This window comes from Canis lupus, chromosome 16 (assembly GCF_048164855.1).
Source record: "Canis lupus baileyi chromosome 16, mCanLup2.hap1, whole genome shotgun sequence".
NCBI lineage: Eukaryota > Metazoa > Chordata > Mammalia > Carnivora > Canidae > Canis > Canis lupus.
This window is the reverse complement of record NC_132853.1, coordinates 35,280,095-35,300,522: the sequence shown is the minus strand read 5'-3', so window position 1 is coordinate 35,300,522 and position 20,428 is coordinate 35,280,095. Positions and strand designations below refer to the sequence as shown.

Here is a 20,428-nt window from a genome sequence, read left to right as displayed (position 1 = left end):
TGCTTCTTTCTGGGCAGGTTACCCTTGATATATTTGGAAAGTTGTGTGGTATTCTTGCTCATTTCTGCAGAAATATTTCTTTTCACAGAGGTTTTCAAATAAAGTATTTGTACCTTTTATCTTCTTAAATGGTCTACATTGGTAGACGGTATTTATGTTAAGGCTCACCAAATGCTGGAATAGTATTGGTGCCTTGGAATAGGTCCACAGTCCCCTTTCTGCAGTTTCCAAATACAAAGAGCTCTTGAAAATGTAAGTGTTTTTAGTAACTTACTTGGTTGGCTGAATCTGTCCTGAACTATCCTGAGGCTACTTAGAGTTTTTGTGTGTCTCATTGGGTGTGATTGTTTATATGTCCTGCTGTAGAAATAATACTAATGTGTTTGATGATGAGGCGTTACTTGCGGGATATATGCAAAATATCTCTCTTCCAAAAAGCCAAAAAGTTATGAATTTCAAACACAACTGGCCTGAAGGGTTTTGAATAGAAAATAAGGGGCTTGTAGTTTGAAGTTTTGTATGGTTTTCTAAGCAAATTCTCTATCCTTTTTGGCTTGGTAAAGGGTATAGTGTTAATGTTCAACTGTTAAAAGTTATCTGTATGGCTAATCATGGTTCAGGAAGCTAATAATTGACAAATAATTATTAATTAAAGAGATGATAATATCTCTTTTTGAGTATCTACAAGTCTTCATGTGCAAGCTGCCTTTTTTTTTTTTTTTTTAAGCACTTTGGTATTCGTGTGGAGAAACTTCATAGTTAGACCACATAAGGAAGAAGGATTTTAGTCTTTAAGTTCTCTTGGTATCAGAGTTGTGGACCATGATATTTAGAATTAGTAGATGTTTAAAATAATGTGATGGCTGTTTGTGGAGACTTTGAACAAAAGCTGCTCTAAAGTTAAAAGGACTCTAGCATTGATTTCTCACCACCATGGACTTTAAGTGCATAGTTATGTCAGCCAGACCATTTTGAATGGGGTACTTTTATTTCCAGTTTGTAGTACTGACTGATAAATGGACTTATTACAGAATTAGTGTTAATAAAGTAAGAATTAATTCTCTTTCGTTCATTTAATAAAGGTGCTTTATTTGTAGGTTGTTCCATTTTAAATGCCTTAAGAAAAGAGTGTTTGGCAGTTGAATCCTTCCTTAGTATTTTCAGTATCATGGTTCATTTTATTTCCAGTGTTAACACAAACCCACAGAGTAAATGCTTCTGTGCTAATGTCTGGATCTATGGTGTTACAGAGGAATGCAGGCAGTAGTTCAGATGGAACCGAAGATTCCGATTTTTCTACAGATCTCGAGCACACAGACAGTTCAGAGAGTGATGGCACATCCCGGCGATCTGCCCGAGTTACCCGCTCCTCAGCCCGGCTGAGCCAGAGTTCCCAAGGTATAAGAATTCATTCTTCCTGACCATGCCTCATAGCCAACTCACTGGTCATTATACTATTGTGTTAATGTGGAAACTGGTCTGGTCTCTTGGCTTGGTGTAGGTGACAGAATCTGGTAAAATGCAGAGTGTATGACTGCAGAAGTATCAGGTCTTTAAAAATGTTTCTGTTTGGGGTATTGTCCAATTTGTTGATCCAAAGGAACTATGTCTAATATAATGGTGTGTGACACATGTATGTCTTAAGTCGTTTAACTTTTCCCTACAGCTTTTCCATCAGCATGGAAATGGGAATGCCATCTCTTTACTTTATTAGAATGGCTTAGACTCAGGGATTTAAAATAGTATCTTGAACTTGTTTTGGGAGGATGTTCAGTACTTCTCAGACTTCCAAAACTTATATTTATTTCTGTAATGTAGCCAGACACAATTAGTAGATATAACTAGTTATACCAAACTATCAGTTGCAAATACCTAGAATTTTGCTTTGGTAGTAAAGAACGGAGAATCTCTGTGTTGAAAGGTAGTTTGAAGGTTCTCTAGTGCAATTAGCCATCTGGGCTTAGATTTGGAGGGTACCCCTAATCCCTCCTGGTTCTGCTCTGGGATTCCCTATGGTGGAAGGAAGGTTGTAGTTAATACACAAAGCTGATGATCAATAGGTGATAACAAATTAAGGGGGAAAATTTGTAATATGCTTCAAGCACATAAGTAGTGCCAATTTGGTTATTGCTTTATGAACACATTGCAGAAGGAGAGAAAAACAGTTTTTTAAGCAAGAAAATGGGAACATTCTCAACAACTGTTCTTAACTTTATTTTTGAGTTTAACATTTCAGCTGAAATGTAGCTGTCGTCTCTGGATTCTCAGTTTGAAAGTTTTTATTTTTTTTTTAGCATAGTGAGAATTTTGATACATGACTGCTGTAATTCAGATATGATGCTGTGTAGTGGAATGCCATGATAGAAAAAAATCATAGTTCCTGCCCTTAAGGTGCTCACACACAGTTCAGTGCAAGATATAGATGTTTCAGCTGATCGTGGTCATGCATTGTGGTAAGAGCTCTGAGAGGTTTGCATAGAGTATCTAGGAAGTTCAACAACTGCCTCCAAGAAGCAGACAACTTGGGGCAGGTGTCCAAGGTGGAAATCCTAAAGAATTTAAAGATTTTTTTTTTAATTTATTCATAGAGACAGAGAGAGGGAGAGGGAGAGAGAGAGAGAGGGAGGGAGAGAGAGAGAGAGGCAGAGGGAGAAGCAGGCTCCTTGTAGGGAGCCTGACATGGGGCTCGATCCCAGGTCTCCAGGATCATGCCCTGTACTGAAGGCGGCGCTAAACCACTGAGCCACCAGGGCTGCCCGGAAATCCTAAAGAATCTAATAGGAACTCACAGTGGAAAGATGGGAAAATGTTATTGTAGGCAGAGGGAGCAGTTTATGCAAGGGAAGAGACATAATATTCTTACAAAGCATAATTGATCATCCTTGGACATCTGAAAGTTGTAAATATTAAAAACAGCTAGGAAATACCTGGGTCCTGGGTCTCTTCCTAGTTGTTGTACTTCATAACTGTGGAGTTGCACAACTTCTAGGGATATTCTTCACAATGTAGTCTATGTAAGGTGGCCTTCTCAAAAGCAAAATGTAGATTCTTAATGAATTGAGCCTAACCTAGCTGTGTACTAACTTTTTTTAACCCAAAAGTTTGAAAATTTCAGTTTTCTTCTTTGGAGAACTGTAAAATTTACCTATCACTTTAAGATCTTTGTCATTTAAAATATGCTTTAATTTCAGCTTTGAATCTTTTTCTAGTTCTTTTTTAAGTGTCATCAAATTAGAGATGTAAAAAGGATGCTGGGTGCTTCAGAATAGGTTTTGTTATCTCAAAGAATCCCAAAAGCTATGTTCTTGCCTCGCTCTTCATAAATCTGTTATGATTTTGCTTCAGAGTATCCAAGAGGGTAATCAGGAAGAAAAGAACCTAAGCGATCCCTAAGGAAAGGAAATATTTGTATATTGTTATATCTTTAGTAGTAGAATATCTGTTTTAGTGGATTGGAATAAGGGAAGAGAGGATACAGCTAATATTTAGAAAGCGCTAGATCTAGGTACCAGAAGTCACGTTAAATGCTTTATATGAAATATCTCACTTCTCATGGTAAATGTGTGAGGAATGTGCAACTAGTATTTTGCCTTTTTTATAGATCAGGACAAAGGCTTGAAGAGATGAACTTGCCCAAAATGCTATAGCTAGTTGGTATGGTGGAGTGGAATTGAATGAGAGTCTTGATTCCAGGAGCTAAACTATTCTATACTATATATTTAAAAAATAATTTTTATTCATGAGAGACGCAGAAAGAGAGAGAAGGGGGCAGAAACATAGGCAGAGGGAGAAGCAGGCTCCCTGCAAGGAGCTCGATGTGGGACTCGATAACAGATCCTGGGATCACGCCCTGAGCCAAAGGCAGACGCTCAACCACTGAGCCACCCAGGCATTCCTATTCTATACTATTTTGTACCTCTATACCTGATCTTGGCTCTTTAGCTTATATTTTATTTAATAAAATAGGTATTTTACCTATTTGTCAGATTTTCTGAGGCATAAAGAGGAGGGTATACAGCTAATAAATCATATGGATAATAAAACCCAAATTTCCTTCTTCTCTAATTGTTTTATTATCTCTTAAAATTGGGGATCAGATTCCAGTCCTGTTCGAAATTTGCAATCTTTTGGCACTGAGGAGCCTGCTTATTCTACCAGAAGAGTGACCCGTAGTCAGCAACAGCCTACCCCAGTGACTCCGAAAAAATACCCCCTTCGTCAGACTCGTTCGTCTGGCTCAGAAACAGAGCAAGTGGTTGACTTTTCAGATAGAGGTGAGTGAGTATGGGATGATTTGATCAATTACAGAGAAGATCTGGTCAATTTTCTCTTAAGGAAGGCTTGGGGCCACTCTGCAGATAGATGCTTTATACTGACCAAATTCAGCTAGGTAAATGCTGTTTACCTGATTGCTTTCTTGAATATCTCACTGAGGATAGTTTTGTATTAGAGTACTCTTGAAGACTAGAGTAATTAAATTATTAGATTGGACCCATAATAGGCAAAAGGAACTGGAGCCCTTTTACCTATAGATGAAGAAAGTTTGAACCACATTTTCTTAAAGTCATGCTTGTCAGTCCACTTATCTCTGTTTTTTGAGGAGGAGTGATCTTTGGTAATGAGGGATGGTGAGCTGTTGAGATTGTGATTGACCAGCCCAAATTAGGCCTTAGAGCAGCAATTACAGACTGAGGAGCATATAGCCTGCCAATATGCTCTGTTAGTTTGCTTGCACAACGTTTACCTTTTTTTTTTTTTTTTTTTTTTTAATTTATTTATTTATTTTAGAGGCAGAGATGGTGGGGGGCAGAAGGAGAGGGAGAGGTACCAACAGATTCATGTTGAGCGGAGCCCAAGGTGGGGCTTGATCTCAGGACTCCCAAGATCATGACTTGAGCCAAAACCAAGAGTTGGACGCTTAAGCCACTGTGCCTCTTAGGTGCTTCAGTGTTTACATTTTTAGAAGTTTGTTGCCAACATTTGAAAATAGGGAATTTCACATCAAAACATAAAAACCTGGGTTACTAGTTTCTTTTAAAAACTGGAAACTCTGGGAACGTGTGGTGGCCATTCACTCACAGCATTGATTACTGGAGTGGAAAAGTAGTTGTCTCCTTAAGGTGGACAGTTGGTTCTCTATTTGGCCTTGCCCAGCAAGTGTAGGCATTTGGTTTACAACCCATGATTTACAATCCGAATTGTTAGATTACTGACACGCTAGCTCAAGAGTCAGGTTCGTTCACACTCACACCAAGTCAGTCATCAAGGAGGACACCTGTTTTCATTTCTCTTCCATCCTGTGTGTCTCCTGGAAGGAGAGTTGGATAGTCATTTTAAAGAAAAATTTACTTCCATCCAGTTTTGATTACCTGTGATGGGGGGCTTATGAGAAGCACAGATAAGTGAAATATATTAGGTAAACCCCCAAAACTGGATTTTACTTAGGATGTAAAGTAGCACAAAAGAATGATGTTAATTTCATTTTCCTAGTAGCTTTATAGCAGATAAGTGGTTAAAAGTCACTGGTTAAATGATAGCCATAAACTCTTCTGAATAGTAAACCTCTAAATGAACCCCATTTATGAGCTCTCCCAATTGCTTTGCTTTAGAAACTAAAAATACAGCTGATCATGATGAGTCTCCACCTCGAACTCCAACTGGAAATGCCCCTTCTTCTGAGTCTGACATAGACATCTCCAGCCCCAACGTGTCTCATGATGAGAGCATTGCCAAGGACATGTCCCTGAAGGACTCAGGCAGCGATCTCTCTCATCGTCCCAAGCGCCGTCGCTTCCATGAAAGCTACAATTTCAATATGAAGTGTCCTACTCCAGGCTGTAACTCCCTAGGTGAGTGTGACCAGCTTTCTGACACCTGTGTTCTATGGTTTTTGCCCTCTGAAATTAGGATCATGAAGAAATGTTTCATCTTCTCTTGTGATCTAGCTCTTTAGGTTCTTCAGTGGTGCTCAGAATATCAACTGGGTTGCCCACTCAAACAAGAAGTATTTTTGCTTCTTGGTCTGTTGTCAATAAGAATAGATCTGGTTGCAAGGACATTAAGTGGGATGCACCCACCAGTTTATTGAAAGCTCCCTGTGAAAATTTCCTCCTCTTTCCTGCAAAAATAAAACCGAAGACCAGTTATCTTCAAAATGGCTTGTTGTGTGGTACATAGTTTGAGCTTAATGCAGAATATTGGTTGTATGGTTAGAGCTGATAAGGAAATGAGAAAAACAGATTCTTCTTGCACGGCCATGAAACTAAAAGGGCACAGATGAGACCCTGGTCTTTTGTGACTTTGGTGGTTGTAGGTCTTCTATATTTGATAAATATAAACCAGACAAGTATCTCTTCTCAGATAAATGAGTATCTCAGTGTTTTTTTTTTTATGACCTTTACCTTTTACTGACAGATTCTTATGATGGTTTAAACCTTATTAACGCTCCTTAAGTGAGCTTCATTCCAAGTGTTGGGCTTAAGTTTTTGTCTAGAGTTGGAAGGCACTGATTGACATTATAGGCTTTTCTCCACTGAGTCTGCTTCTCAAATCTGTGAACTTTTCAACCTGGCCATCAGGTTCAGAAAAAAGTTAGAGCAGAGTAAGCTGTTGCTTTGCAGGCCCACAGTATGTTTTCCCTAGCATTTAATTTATCTGGATCTTTTCCTGGTCTTCGCACCACTCTCTCAGATAATTTCAACTCCTCAGAATGCATAGAGTATATAATAAGTTCCCCTAAACCATCACACCAGTCATCACTCAAAGAAAATAATTGTTTCAGGCCTAAATCAGTATCCTTGGGTAAATGATGAAAAACTAAGAATAGACATCATCATATAAACATTAGTATTTAAGAGCTAGCTAATGTACTTTAAGATGGTAAGGGGATCTACTTTTCATATGGCAAGGGAAGAGACTCAAGCTCTGCTAGTCACTATCCATGCTTCCCTAAATTGTTACTTTTATGTACTCTGTTTGCCACATACCAGACACCGTTTGAGTTTCTGGGGGTGTAGCTGTGAACATGTCAAACAAAGTTCCTACTGTCATGGAGCTTATAGTCTAATTGGGAAAGGCAAGACAGGTGGATACATAATACGTCAGCTAGAGATATTTCCTTGAAGGAAAATGAGGGAGTGCTGAGAGGGTAAGGTATTGTGCATATATACAAACCATACACACACAAACAGGTGGTAAGGGTATGGGACACAAGAATGCTTAAGCAGTTTGAAGCACACTTACGGGCCAATATGCCTAGGACAGAGCAACCAGAATGGATAGGAGGAGATGAGGTCTGCGTTGGACCTGACGGTATGTTATTTATGCTCAGTCCTTAACCTCCTTGGAGTAGATGAAAGGATAAATATAAATCTGTTGCATCAGAGGAAAGTTTACTTTGACTTCTCGTATTAATATACTGGCAAAGTTTGAAACATATGAACCTGAACTTCCAAAATTATTTTTTGATAAGGGGTGCCTGGCTGGCTTGGAGCATGCAACTCAATTTTAGGATCATGAATTCAAGCCCCATGTTGTTGGGCATAGAGATTACTGAATTAAAAAAAAAAAAATCCATTGCTGAAATTGTCTTTGATCCTGTTCCACTCTTTATGTTCAGCAAAATAATGTCATTAATTTTTTTTTAATGTCATTAATTTTTAAAAATAATTTTGGTGTAAAAGTATTCTGTGCCTGTGAAAACTGAAAACCCTACAGGGAGCCTTGAAATGCATAAGTAAAAGTTTTCCTTTATTCATATCGCCAGATATAAAATTATTCTTGGGGGTTTTTTATGAATGGTTCTAGCAAGTGTGCATGTGTGTAACACATTTATACACACACACACACATATATATATATATATATATATATTTCTTTTGTGTTATCGCAAAAGGGAAAACATAATGGTTGGTTTCGCATCTTAGATATTTTACTTTACTGGGATGCCTGCGTGGCTCAGTGGTTGAGCGTCTGCCTTCGGCTCAGGGCATAATCCAGAGTCCCGGGATCGAGTCGGACATCAGGCTCCTTGCGTGGAGCCTGCTTCTCCCTCTACCTGTGTCTCCACCTCTCTCTCTCTCTCTCTCTCTCTCTCTCTCTCTCTCTGTCTCTCATGAATAAATAAAATCTTTAAAAAAAAAAAAAGATACTTAGGGTTCCATCTGTTTAAAGAATACAGAGAATTCATTACATTGATAGTTTATAAATTTTATATTTTTATTTTTTAATAAAGATTTTATTTATTCATGAGAGAGAGAGAGAGAGAGAGAATGAGAGAGAGAGAGAGAGGTAGAGACCCAGGCAGAGGGAGAAGCAGGCTCCATGCAGAAAACCCGATGTGGGACTAGATCCCGGGTCTCCAGGATCACGCCCTGGGCCAGAAGCAGGCACTAAACCACTGAGCCACCCAAGCATCCCATAGTTTATAAATTTTTAAGATTGTCCAGTATGGATTGACATTTAGATTATTTCTCATTTTATCTATTTTGAATAATACTGTAATGGAAGCATTATATGTATGTATTTTAGTGTCTTGCTAGAAAACCTGTAGGAATAAATTTATAGCAGTAGAATTGCTAGATCAATAAATTAACTGTCCCTTTTTAACACTTTTAATATAGACACATTAAATTGGTTTTAGTTCATATATTCTAAAATAAGACATGACTTGAATAATTTACCCAGAAGTTATAGATACATAATATTTTAGAAATATCTATAGAAGTATGTCTAAGAAATATCTATAGAAAAAGGAGGGTTTCTATAACATTGACACTTTACATTTTATAATGATGTTGGATTACTGAGGGTAGTTTTTTCTATGCAAGATAAATTGAATGGATCTCCAAAAATCACATTTTTAATAATATAGTCCTGGAGAAATGGCAATCTACATATCATGTATTGATTCCTTTCTCCCCCAATATGTGAATTATTTTCATTCTTTAAAGCTTACTCTAAATCATGTATGACTTTTTAAATCCCATATGATTTTTTAAATCCCGCTGTCTTCATTAACCAGAAGTTTTGTAAACCCTTTGGTTAAAGAAACTTATAAAAAGGAAATAATGTTCAGTTCCCTCTGTGTTTCCCAAAACCACATGAAAAATAGAAAAGTGAAGAGGTATATCCTTTAGATAAAATGAGCTTTCTATATTATTGCTATTAATGTCCTCTCATAAGAGTGCCTTGTGGTAACTTCCTATTTATTTCAGTGTTTAGTTTTAGGTGTACAATATAATGATTCAGCAATTCTATATATTACCCAGAGCTCATCAAGATAAGTGTACTCTTGAGCCCCTTTAAATCTATTTCACCTCTTTCTCCCCCCCCACCCCCTAACCCCTTTGGCAGCCACCAGTTCTCTGTATTTAAGAGTCTGGTTTGTTCCTTTGTTTTGTTTCTTATATTCCTCATATGGATGAACTCCTATGGTATTTGTCTTTCTCTATCATATTTCACTTAGCATAATACCCTCTAGGTCCGTCCATATCATAAATGGCAAGATCTCATTCTTTTTTATGGCTAAGTAATGTTCCTGTGTGTGTCTGTGTGTGTGTGTGTGTGTGTGTGTGTGTCCGTGTATACATATATACATATATATGTAGAACACACGTCTTCTTTATCCATTTATCTATGGATGGACACTTGAGTTACTTTTGTAGCTTGGCTATTATAAAGACTAACTGCCTGTTTAAAAATCTGATTACAGAAGAAGCCTAAGTCTTTAATTAATTAATTTATTTATTTATTGTTTTGGAAGCCTAAGTCTTTAAACAGAATCAGCCCCCTTCCAAAAAAATGAATATATTTAATCTAGGTCAAAATTGCCAAAATATGTTTATTTCCATAATAGAAGAGTCCATTTTCTTCTTCATTTTCCATAAGTTTCTTTTGGATTATTGCAAAATGCTCAATTCAGGTTTGATATCATTGCATAATAGAAAGGAAGCAACACTTAATATCGATATAACTTGATAATTTAGCATAGAAAAGTTAAATATCACCAAAAGAAAATGTTGTTTTTGCTCCTTTTTAATAAATGTATGGCTTTACGATTTTTTGGAATTTGAGAAATACATTATCAGAAGAACAGAAGGAACTACTACTAGTATATTGAACATACTACAAGTATATTCAAAGATCGCCAGATCCATTCTGTGGAAGAAAATAATTTTTTTTTTAAGATTTTATTTATTTATTAATGAAAGATAGAGGCAGAGACACAGGCAGAGGGGGAGAGAGAGAGAGAGAGAGAGAGAGAGAGGCAGAGACACAGGCAGAGGGAGAAGCAGGCTCCATGCAAGGAGTCTGACATGGGACTCAATCTCGGGTCTTCAGGATCAGGCCCTGGGCTGAAGGCAGCGCTAAACTGCTGAGCCACTGGGGCTGCCCGGAAGAAAAGAATTTATTGTGGGTGCAAGTTATGGCCCTGACATCACTTACCTTTGGTAGATTCAATCTATGATCAGATATATATTGGATAAAAATAATATATTTGGAAGGTAACACAATTGGCGTACAGAGAACTATCACTTTATGAGCTTACATCTTTTATCTTGAGATTAAGTTTTCCCTTCTTTTAACAGGACATCTTACAGGAAAGCATGAGAGACATTTCTCCATCTCAGGATGTCCGCTCTATCATAACCTCTCAGCTGATGAATGCAAGGTAATTGTATTCATTACTTGACATATAGTTATCCAGTGAGTGCTTACTTAAGGTTTGTCAGGTACTCTACTAAACACTGGGGATCCAATGTGAACAAATAGGCAGGGTCCTTTTTCTTACATTCTAGTGAAGGAAACAAAAGTACAGTTGTTTTTTAAAAAAATAGTCAAACAGATAAAAGAATTCTAGTATGTAATGAATGCTTGAAGGAAATAGGGAGATTATATATGGAATACTTGGAATATCATCTTGTAGTGCATTGATACTTTCCGTTGAAAGTTGACTTCAATGACAGCCAGAGACCTATTCCATTAGGAAATAATTTGCATAAATATGTGATCTCAATATTTATGCATTAGATTTTCTTCTCATGAATCTGTGAAGACATTTTGCTCTTTAAATTTTTTCATAATTATTTTCCTTTCTCTCTGTTTCTACAGAATACTTTTCCTTTTTGTTACCCTCAATCACACCTACTCTTGGCTGGTTCTTGTTTTAAGTTCTTGAGAAATATAGTCCTAAATAACCTTTGGGATTTGAGGGTAATAGATTTAGGAGAGTCTGAGATCCTATTTTATATGTTCTGTGTGGGTTGCAGCTACCAGGAATGGAACTAATAATGGAGAAGCAAGAGTTGAAAACGTTCTTAATTAAATGGATTGCGTGGGTAGTATTTGGACAGGTTATCCAAGCTCATTACATCAAAGTGTTAACTGTTGTTCTTGTGGCTGTTATTTTCTGACAACGCCAAGGTCACAGATTTATTCCTGTCTGAGCCAGTTTTATCCTAAGAAAAATTAGAATCCCTAGCTAATATTAGTTCTTTCTGATTCAGGAATTAGTTCTCTTATTCAATAGCTAGACCACACGATGGGAAATTACTTTATGTCTTCTATAGTCTTTTAACAAAGTATGTATACTTTGAATTCTTATATGGATTTTAAGGTTGAAGACACTCTTATTTTTCTTCAGTCCAAATCTCTTGTGTGAGGAGGGTCATTATTTCTTCTGCTCTGTATAAGAGCAAGTGGTAGGTCTTCCCATTAGCCTGAGACCAAAACATCTGCATCAGAATCCAGCAAAGCACTAGGTCTTTCTCTGAAAAGAACTGTGGTCTCTTTTTTGAGAGCTATCCTCTGCCTCTTGTCTTTAAATATCCTGATCTGATACTGTGGATGGTTTCACATAGAAGTTTTCCTAAGGTACAATTTTTTAAATTGTTGGCTTGCGGCAATGTGAACAAGTTACTTTAAGCAATTTATTTTTTAAAAAGAAAAATAAAAATTTCAGTTTGAGAAAGAAAATTCTGGAAAAAGAAGGAAAGCATTTCTTGAATTTTTCTTCAGTTTTTTTCTTCCTCGCAAGAGAAATCAGGCTCTGCATAATCCATCTCTACTACTGGAACTTGGAGGATCCATAGAATTTCTGAAAGATACATATTTTTATTATGTTTAGAATTCCAAATGGAAAAATTAGACTAATTCCTTGCATTTATTGAAAGCTTTGTAGTTTTAAAGTACTTGCATATACTTGATTACCCTTGAGTTTCCCGGTAAACGATTGCAATCAAGAGTATTACCATTTTTATTCAGTTACAGATTGCGGTGACTGCACACTGTGCCAGGTATCTGAGGATTTTCTGACTGAGAAAAGACTGTTCAATGAGCTAACTTTCTCATTGGGGGAGGCAAAACACATACAAATGAATAAAGAAGAATTTCATGCAGTGATAAATGTGTGAGGAACAAAAAACTAAAGATACAGAGATACGGCTGTTTTGGGAGTGACGGGAGTACGGCACTGCTTTTGTTCAGGTTGTTAAGGAAGAACCTTGCAGAGGAGTTGGCATTGGACCTGAGTCATGGCTGATGGCAAAGAGACTGTTATGTGAAGATCAAGGAGGTGAGATGTAGGTGGAAGGACGAGCAAGCACAAAGGCTGTGAGGTGGGGATCAACCCTATGTGGAGTTTGAGGGGCCACCAGTAGGAGTAGGCCAGTGTGGCTGGAGCATGATCAGAAATGAGGAAGCAGGATCCAGATCCTGAAGGACCTTTAGGCCTTGGCACGAGGAGTATGTCTTTATTGTGATGGCTGTGGGAAGCACTCGGAGGGCTTTAGCAAAGATGTAATACCATTTCATAAATGCTTTTTAAAATCACAGCTTGTTTGCCTGTGGAAAATGGACTGGAGAGGGTAGGAGTGGACGCAGTCGACTTATTAGAAGGCTGCTCCGAAGCTCAGGCAGTAGCTGGTGGCCGGGACTAGGTGCTGTATCATTGGAAATAGTAAGAATTGATCGGATTTAGGATATGTTTTGGAGGGGGCCAGCCTGATAGACTTGCTGATGGATTTGATGAGGGGAGAAGCAGCAGCAAGGTTGACCTTCAAGTTTTTGACTCGATGGTGGTTTAAAAAGTGTTGCTATCTGTCGATAGAGGGAATATTTGAAAGGAGCAGATTTGTGGGAAAATGCCAGTGGTGGTGGTTTGACTGTGCTAAGTTTTTGTGTGAAGTGCGACAGCTGGTTGGATGTGAGCCCTCATTTCCGGAAGGTGAAGTAGAAGCTGTTGGACAGCTGTGATTGGTGTTAAGATCACAGAATTGCAGAGTTGAGTTTCCCCATGGACTTGACCCCCAGCTTTCCAACCTTTTCTTTGCACCTCTTCTTGTGCTTCCTTAGGTTTCTTGTTTCTTCTCCATTGCGTGGTGGAAAGGGTCCAGGCTCAGTAATCAGACTTCATTAAAATCTTCGCCTTACCACCGTGTAGCTGTGATGATTTCACTTCTCTAATTCTCAGTTAATGGCTGAGAAAGCAGACCGTGAAGCCTGCTTTACCTATTTTTGTAGAGATGGTGATAAACTCGAAGACCCTTTGAAAGTAGAAGCACAACATAAATTCAAGGGATTACCATTGTATTCTTATGCTTTTAAGTAAACTTAGTCTTAGAAGCAGGTGGATTTATTGACATTGTTGATGGTTGCAGGTGAGAGCACAGAGCCGGGATAAGCAGATAGAAGAAAGGATGCTGTCCCACAGGCAAGATGACAACAACAGGCATGCAACCAGGCACCAGGTATGGGCCTTGTTAAAGCTCTGGCCGCTCACAGTCTGAGAGCCAAGTCTTGGATCTCCTCTGCCTGGGAACGGGCATTAGGTTTAACCATGCCTCTTGTTCCCCATGGTAGTTCTAAGTGACTCATACTCAGTTGTACGTTCAGAAGCATATTTGCTTTCCAGATAGTAAAATTTCATGAGACAAACACTTTTGCTTCATAAATGAAGGGCTCATGTTGTTTATGAAAATAATAGTAATCGCAGATAGTCCTGATTATTTTAGAGATTACACTTGCTGCTCCATGTCCTCATGTTGCATCTCCTTTTTAACCTTTTGTTACTTTCAAACTCCCTCACTGTGCTGGCATGTTTCCGAGGTCACCAGTGACTTGTGCTTATTAGCATTTGACTCTTGTTGATGGTCTCATTTTTCTTCTACTTCTCTCTTGCCTTGGATTCCAAGATGCTGCTTTGCCCTAATCTTTCTGCTTCTCTGAACATCCTGCTTATTGATTATGCTTAATTCCTTGTTCCTTCATGAATGCCTTTGGTCTTTGCTCTTGCTGTCTTTCTGCCTAACTCTGTGCCAAGAAGAGATTGTGTTTATCCTTCAAGGCCTTGAGCATCTCTCAGCTGTTGTAGGAATTTCCCAGATCTCTTGCCACCGGGGACTTTTTCCTTACGTATTCCATTTTAAGGATCTCAGGATGCTGGCTTAGCACTTGTCACATATTGTATATACATAGCTCATCATATGGATGTCTGTTTTTGTGGTTAGATTATAGGTGGATAGCAGAGGAAGCCTGGTGAGGAGGGAGAAGTTTGGGTTTGGAGCCAAACAAATCTGGATTTGAATACTGTGATTCTGTTATGCTAGCTGTGTGATCTCGGGTAGGTCAGCTAATCTCCCTAAATAGTATTTCCTTGTTAATAGCAAGGAGTGAATACTACCTACCTGGTAGGGTAGTCATCTAACAAATATCTATCCCCAGTGCTTGGCAGGTAATAAGCACTCCCATGAGTGGTAGCTGCGATTCTTTTTTTTGTCTGTCTGGGGTTCTCGTGTTACTCAGTTTAAAAGTTTTATTCATTCTTGTATCAGTGTCTTGGAAAACAGCAAACATTCAAGAAATGCTTTTTGAATTGAAATGATCTTTATTTTATTCCTGTTGCTTTGGTGGAGGCTTCCCTCCTTAATTTATGTTTTGTTTGGTTTACTACTAAAATAAGTACATTCCTGAACCCATATTAACTGACAGTAACTATGGTGGTCTGGAACCCAATTTCAAATTTTAAAATCATCATAGTATTTACAGAGTGACTGTAACACATGTGGCATTTTTTTCCCTGCCCATATTGTGTTGGGTTTTGTGTTGTTACTTTGATTTTGAAATTTACTGACATAATGCATTTTCTAGCTAGCTTCTCAGTGTCCTCTTATTGCCTTTTAGGCACCAACAGAGAGGCAGCTGCGGTATAAGGAAAAGGTGGCTGAACTCAGGAAGAAAAGGAATTCTGGGCTGAGCAAAGAGCAGAAAGAGAAATATATGGTGAGAAAAAGTTAAACAGCATGAACTCTTACCAGTCGCATTTGATTGTTTTTGGTTTCTAAACTCTGCTTTTCAGATCTGCCATTTGGTTTTCTCCAGTAGAAGGGCCCACCTCTGGCCCTTAGAGTTTACCATAATCCTCCTCAAACTGGGTTAAGAGTAGAAACAGGAGGTCTTTGAAAAACAAAATGGCCTTATAATTTAGATAAACAGAAATTCAATCCTGTAGTTGTTTGTAAACCTCTCTTTAGTTGTAAAGGGTTAAATTTAGCCATTGAACAAATACCAGGATGTTGGAGATGTCTGTATGTAGGAAAGTATCTTAATGGGAAAACAGAATTCCTGCATGATAAAAATTAATTGGGTGATACAGTCTGTAACAAGATTTTTTGTGTAGTATTTTAGCTTTCTTCCTAGTTTTAAAAATAATGCACATTTTGGGCTTATGGGTTTTTTTTAAAGATTTTATTTATTTGAGAGAGAGAGCTTGAGCAGGGGGAGGGGAAAAGGGAGAGGGAGAAGCAGACTCCCTGCTGAGCAGGGAGCCCAAGGATTCAGGGCTGGATCCCAGGACCCTGAAATTATGACAGAGCCGAAGTCAGATGCTTAACTAACTGAATCACCCAGGTGCCCTAAAAGTAATGCACATTTGTAATAGGAAACACAGAACACAGGACCCCTGGGTGGCTCAGCAGTTGAGCATCTGCCTTTGGCTCAGGTCAGGAACCAGTCCTGCATAGGGCTCCCTGCAGGGAGCCTGCTTCTCCCTCTCCCTCTGCCTCTCTCCTCTCTCTCTCTCTGTGTCTCTCACGAATAAATAAATAAAATCTTAAAAAAGGGGGGGGGGAGTACAGAACACATAAGAAAAGTATACATAAAGAAACATCAATCCTATACCCTTAAAAAGTAACCATGGTTAGCATTTGAGGAGATATTTTCCTAACCTTTTACATAATGCCTTATTTATGTAATTTGGATTTTACTGTAAGTACAGCTTTGGATTCTCTGTTTTCATCTAAATAACTTGAACTATAATTTCCTCATTTCATAAAAAATTTTTCAAAAAATTTTTGCTTAAAGTTTAACTTAAGTATAAAGATTTATGGTAAACATAATTTATAAATATATGTGAATGATATTTATAAATGTGGTAACAAATGTGTTTTATAAATGATATTTATAAATGTGGTAACAAATGTGTTTCCTACTGAAAATACCAAAAATATTAGAGAAGAAAAATTCCAATAAAAAACACCCTCTGGGATCCCTGGGTGGCGCAGCGGTTTGGCACCTGCCTTTGGCCCAGGGCGCGATCCTGGAGACCCGGGATCGAATCCCGCGTCGGGCTCCCGGTGCATGGAGCCTGCTTCTCCCTCTGCCTGTCTCTGCCTCTCTCTCTCATTCTATGTGACTATCATGAATAAATAAAAAAAAAAAAAAAAAAAAAAAAACAAAAAACAAAACAAACAAAAAAAACACCCTCTGAGAAGGACACACACCCCCCATGTGTTTTGCTATATGATCTTTTGTCTTTTTCTGGTATGTATTTTTATTTTTTCATGGAGTTAGAATATTGGCTTATTTAGGCACCAGATTATTTAATGTATGGTTTGTGAATACTTAGCACAGCCTCACTAAAGCAAAAATATGCCAAGCCATGTGTTTACTTTTTTGGTCATCCCCACTGCCTTGAAAATGATAATCTTATGAATGAAATGGAAATGGACCAGCAGGAAATTGGTGGTGGGCGAATTTGTAGCTAACCGCCTACGCCAGACTACTGGGTTTGTAGAGGGGGAGGGTTCCCCCAGTGCGTTGTCAGGTGCAAAGTTGTATGCTTCCCTCTGCCTAATTCAGTGTTTTTATCTACAAGTAGGGTAGACATGGAATAGGTAACATGATAATAGCATTTATTGAGTGGTTAGGCACTGTGGTTATGTTGTTCCCATCATCTATGAAATCCTTTTTGATGGATGGTGTCTTAAACTATTACATAGGTAAGAAAACGGAGGTTTATTTTATTGATTGATTGATTGGTTGATTGAAAACGGAGGTTTAGAGAGAGAATTTGCCCAGAAATCATATGGAAACAGAGTTTCTGAAGTAAAAGCTCCTAAAATTTACAAACATCTACTTTCCAATAATTTGAGCTAGGTTATTTGGATCCAACCATCCTGTTTAAAACTGCTGGATAGGATTTTTTAAACTTAAAAATTTTTTGATTAGACTAGAAGAAATATTTAGAGCCTGAATCTTAGATGGCATTCCAAATTCAAAGGACGCCTGGGTGGCTTAGCAGGTAAGCATCTGCCTTTGGCTCCTGGCGTGATCCTGGAGTCCCCGATCGGTCATCGGGCTCCCCACATGGAGCTTGCTTTTCCCTCGCCTGTTTCTGCCTCTCTCTCTCTCTCTCTCTCTCTCTGAGTCTCTCATGAATAAATAAATAAAATATTTAAAAAACAACAACAAAAGATACAGGTCACAGGGGCCCAGAAGAACCGGAAGAAATTGTATTAGAGGTCAAGGTCCTGGTGAATGTTTTTTTCATATGCTAATATACATGTGAACTCTATAATGTTCTCCCTGGGATGAGCCATCCACTCCACTTAACAACCATTGTCTTCTATTCTCTGGGTGAGAGGTGGAGTTAGGACCGAGTGGGAAGGGCTAGAATCAGAGGTTTAAAAGAGAAGTTTCCTTTGTGACCTTTCTTTCCGGTGCCAGCATACTTGTCATGAGTACCATGGTGAGATTTGATGCTTAGTGAGAACTGGCTTATTTTTATGCTACTGATTTTCTATGAATATTGCCTCTTTCTTCTTCCTTAATATTTAGTACAATGTTTTTTAAAGGGGCCAGCTTGTATTTCCCATGCACTGGGGCTGAAGATCTCAGGCAGGAGCTTCAGGCCACGGGTGGAAAGGGTCCTGGATGCAGCGACCACAGAGACAGAATTTAGCAAGGACCACTTAGTGCAGATACCCTTCCTTGTTGAGGCTTTTCCTTTTAGTCTAAAATCTCAGACCCTAAGTCTCAGATTTTGTGGGGTTTTATTGTTTTTGTTTTATTCTTAAATCTGAGAGTATACACCAAGGCTCCTTCCGGATTTCAAGATTCTAGGAATTTGTAGTGCCTTTGGGTTTGTTATATTTTATTTATCTGTATTGTCCACATTTTCAGATGAAGTGGAGGCCTAGAATTCTGACCCTCAATTTGCTCATTTAGAGAAGAATGAAACTGTTTAGGAAGTGTAGGAGCATTTTCTTTCTATATTCACTAGGGTGGATAATGGTTGTTTTTGGCATTAACCTGATAACTGTGTCTTATGCTCAGTCCTTGGTGCCTAGTATAATGCCTGGCATATAGTAGGCACTAAACAAATAGCTTATACTTGTGGTTGGCCCTCTGGTTGGCATTGATTGAAATGAAATAGATTAAGTTCTTAGAAGCAAAGAGAATCACACTCTGATTATTTTCCTAGGAACACAGACAGACCTATGGGAACACTCGGGAACCTCTCTTGGAAAACCTGACTAGCGAGTATGACTTGGATCTTTTCCGAAGAGCACAAGCCCGGGCTTCAGAGGATTTGGTGAGTATTAAAACCTTCAAGCTGTGGACCACTTGTGAAGGACATGTAGAACTGCCAAGAAAAGTGATCAATCAGTTGATGAAGAATTAAATGTCCTTTACTGCTTGAATCTCTTTCCCCACCCCCCAGGTATCCTTTTATCTGATCGTCCTCCACCCCATTTATATTTAAAATTAATTCCCTTCTCTTTCCCTGATGGGTTTTCCCTCTCCACCTCACCTCCCAGATGGACCTGTTTGGTCGAAGTGTTGAGGCTGGGTGAGACTATAGATGGCCCTTGGTCTCCGTTGAGCAATTTGCAATTCTGAGAGCCTCTAGATTGTTTGCTTAAGCCTCTCCTGTTCTCTTAACACTCTCACCTCCCCCCCACCTCTCCAGGAACTTGTCTTTGCAGGTTTTCCTGAGCTTTCCAGCCTATCCCCTAAAAGAATTGAACAGTGAAGAGGAATAATGGAAAAGGCTGGCTATGTGTTTTATGAAATTAATCTATGACCTGGTCAAGTTTTACAGTTAGTTTCCCTTCGTTTTCATACCCTAGGAGAATTTCCAACAACTTTGTTTTAAAAAAATTTGTGGTACCTCTGATTTAACAGGTTAAATGTGTTGAGGAATACTTAGGTTGTAGAGTGAATATCTTACTTACTTTTTTTTAATTGCATCAAATACTTCATTTATAAATGCTCAAATAGACTTGTCGGAAACTTGGAGGCAGCGGGCTTTGGTGGCTGCTTTCTCTGTCGTGCTCTGGAACAGCATTTCCTATCCCAGCTCGCCACCTGGTTAGGATTAAAAAATTCCTAGTGTCCGCTCCTAGCCATTGAGTAGAGCTTGATATTCACAGATGCAGATATTTTCTACTTTATCTAGAATTTTAATTCCAGTGTTACAGCACTGTCTATGTTTCAGAAGTATTCCTAGATAATCTTTTCCGTTTCGTTTTAGAATGTTTTGTAAAAGTGGGGCGTTTGTATTCGTGGGAGATTGCCTTTATAAAACGGTTTGTTTGGTACAGCCTGATTAAAAACAAAATTTTACCAAGTACTTGTTATGAGGTTCTAGAGATGAGGCCCACTCAGAGCAGGATAGGGAGCAGAGAAAAGCTGCAGTCTGTACTTGCAGGCAATGTAGATGGTGAATTTTCTAGAAGCCTTCCTGACTAGGTCTAGGTAGGTAGCCCTCTTTAGTGCAAGCTTCTCCTGAATTAGAAGCCAATTCTGTCATATTTTTTCACATAGCTTAGCATGGTGACATGCAAACAAGTGTATTGCTGGCTTTTTAAAAACAAAGATAATCAATTGTAATCTTCCGACTTTTTTTTTTATTTATGATAGAGAGCAGAGACACAGGCAGAGGGAGAAGCAGGCTCCATGCACTGGGAGCCCAACGTGGGATTCGATCCCGGGTCTCCAGGATCGCGCCCTGGGCCAAAGGCAGGCGCCAAACCGCTGCGCCACCCAGGGATCCCGACTTTTTTTTTTTTTTTAAAGATTTTATTTATTTGGGGGAGAGAGTGAGCAAGAACGTTCGCGGGCACATACAAGCAGGAGGAATGGCAGA

The 20,428-nt window shown here is 38.7% G+C and overlaps 1 protein-coding gene across 4 annotated transcripts in view; it reads left to right on the top strand.

Moving 5' to 3' along the window:
- The window catches only part of KAT7 (lysine acetyltransferase 7), a 33,289-nt gene that overhangs the window by 1,521 nt on the left and 11,340 nt on the right, over positions 1-20,428 (top strand). The window contains exons 2-8 of one of the 4 annotated variants that reach the window (XM_072780133.1): positions 1,303-1,398; positions 4,098-4,274; positions 5,610-5,849; positions 10,590-10,672; positions 13,659-13,748; positions 15,181-15,279; positions 18,761-18,871. In XM_072780133.1, the coding sequence (XP_072636234.1) occupies positions 1,303-1,398; positions 4,098-4,274; positions 5,610-5,849; positions 10,590-10,672; positions 13,659-13,748; positions 15,181-15,279; positions 18,761-18,871 (896 nt within the window). Of the gene's footprint in view, positions 1-1,250; positions 1,399-4,097; positions 4,275-5,609; positions 5,850-10,589; positions 10,673-13,658; positions 13,749-15,180; positions 15,280-18,760; positions 18,872-20,428 lie in introns of all 4 variants that reach the window. The other 3 variants (XM_072780136.1, XM_072780134.1, XM_072780137.1) reach the window with 3 other exon arrangements.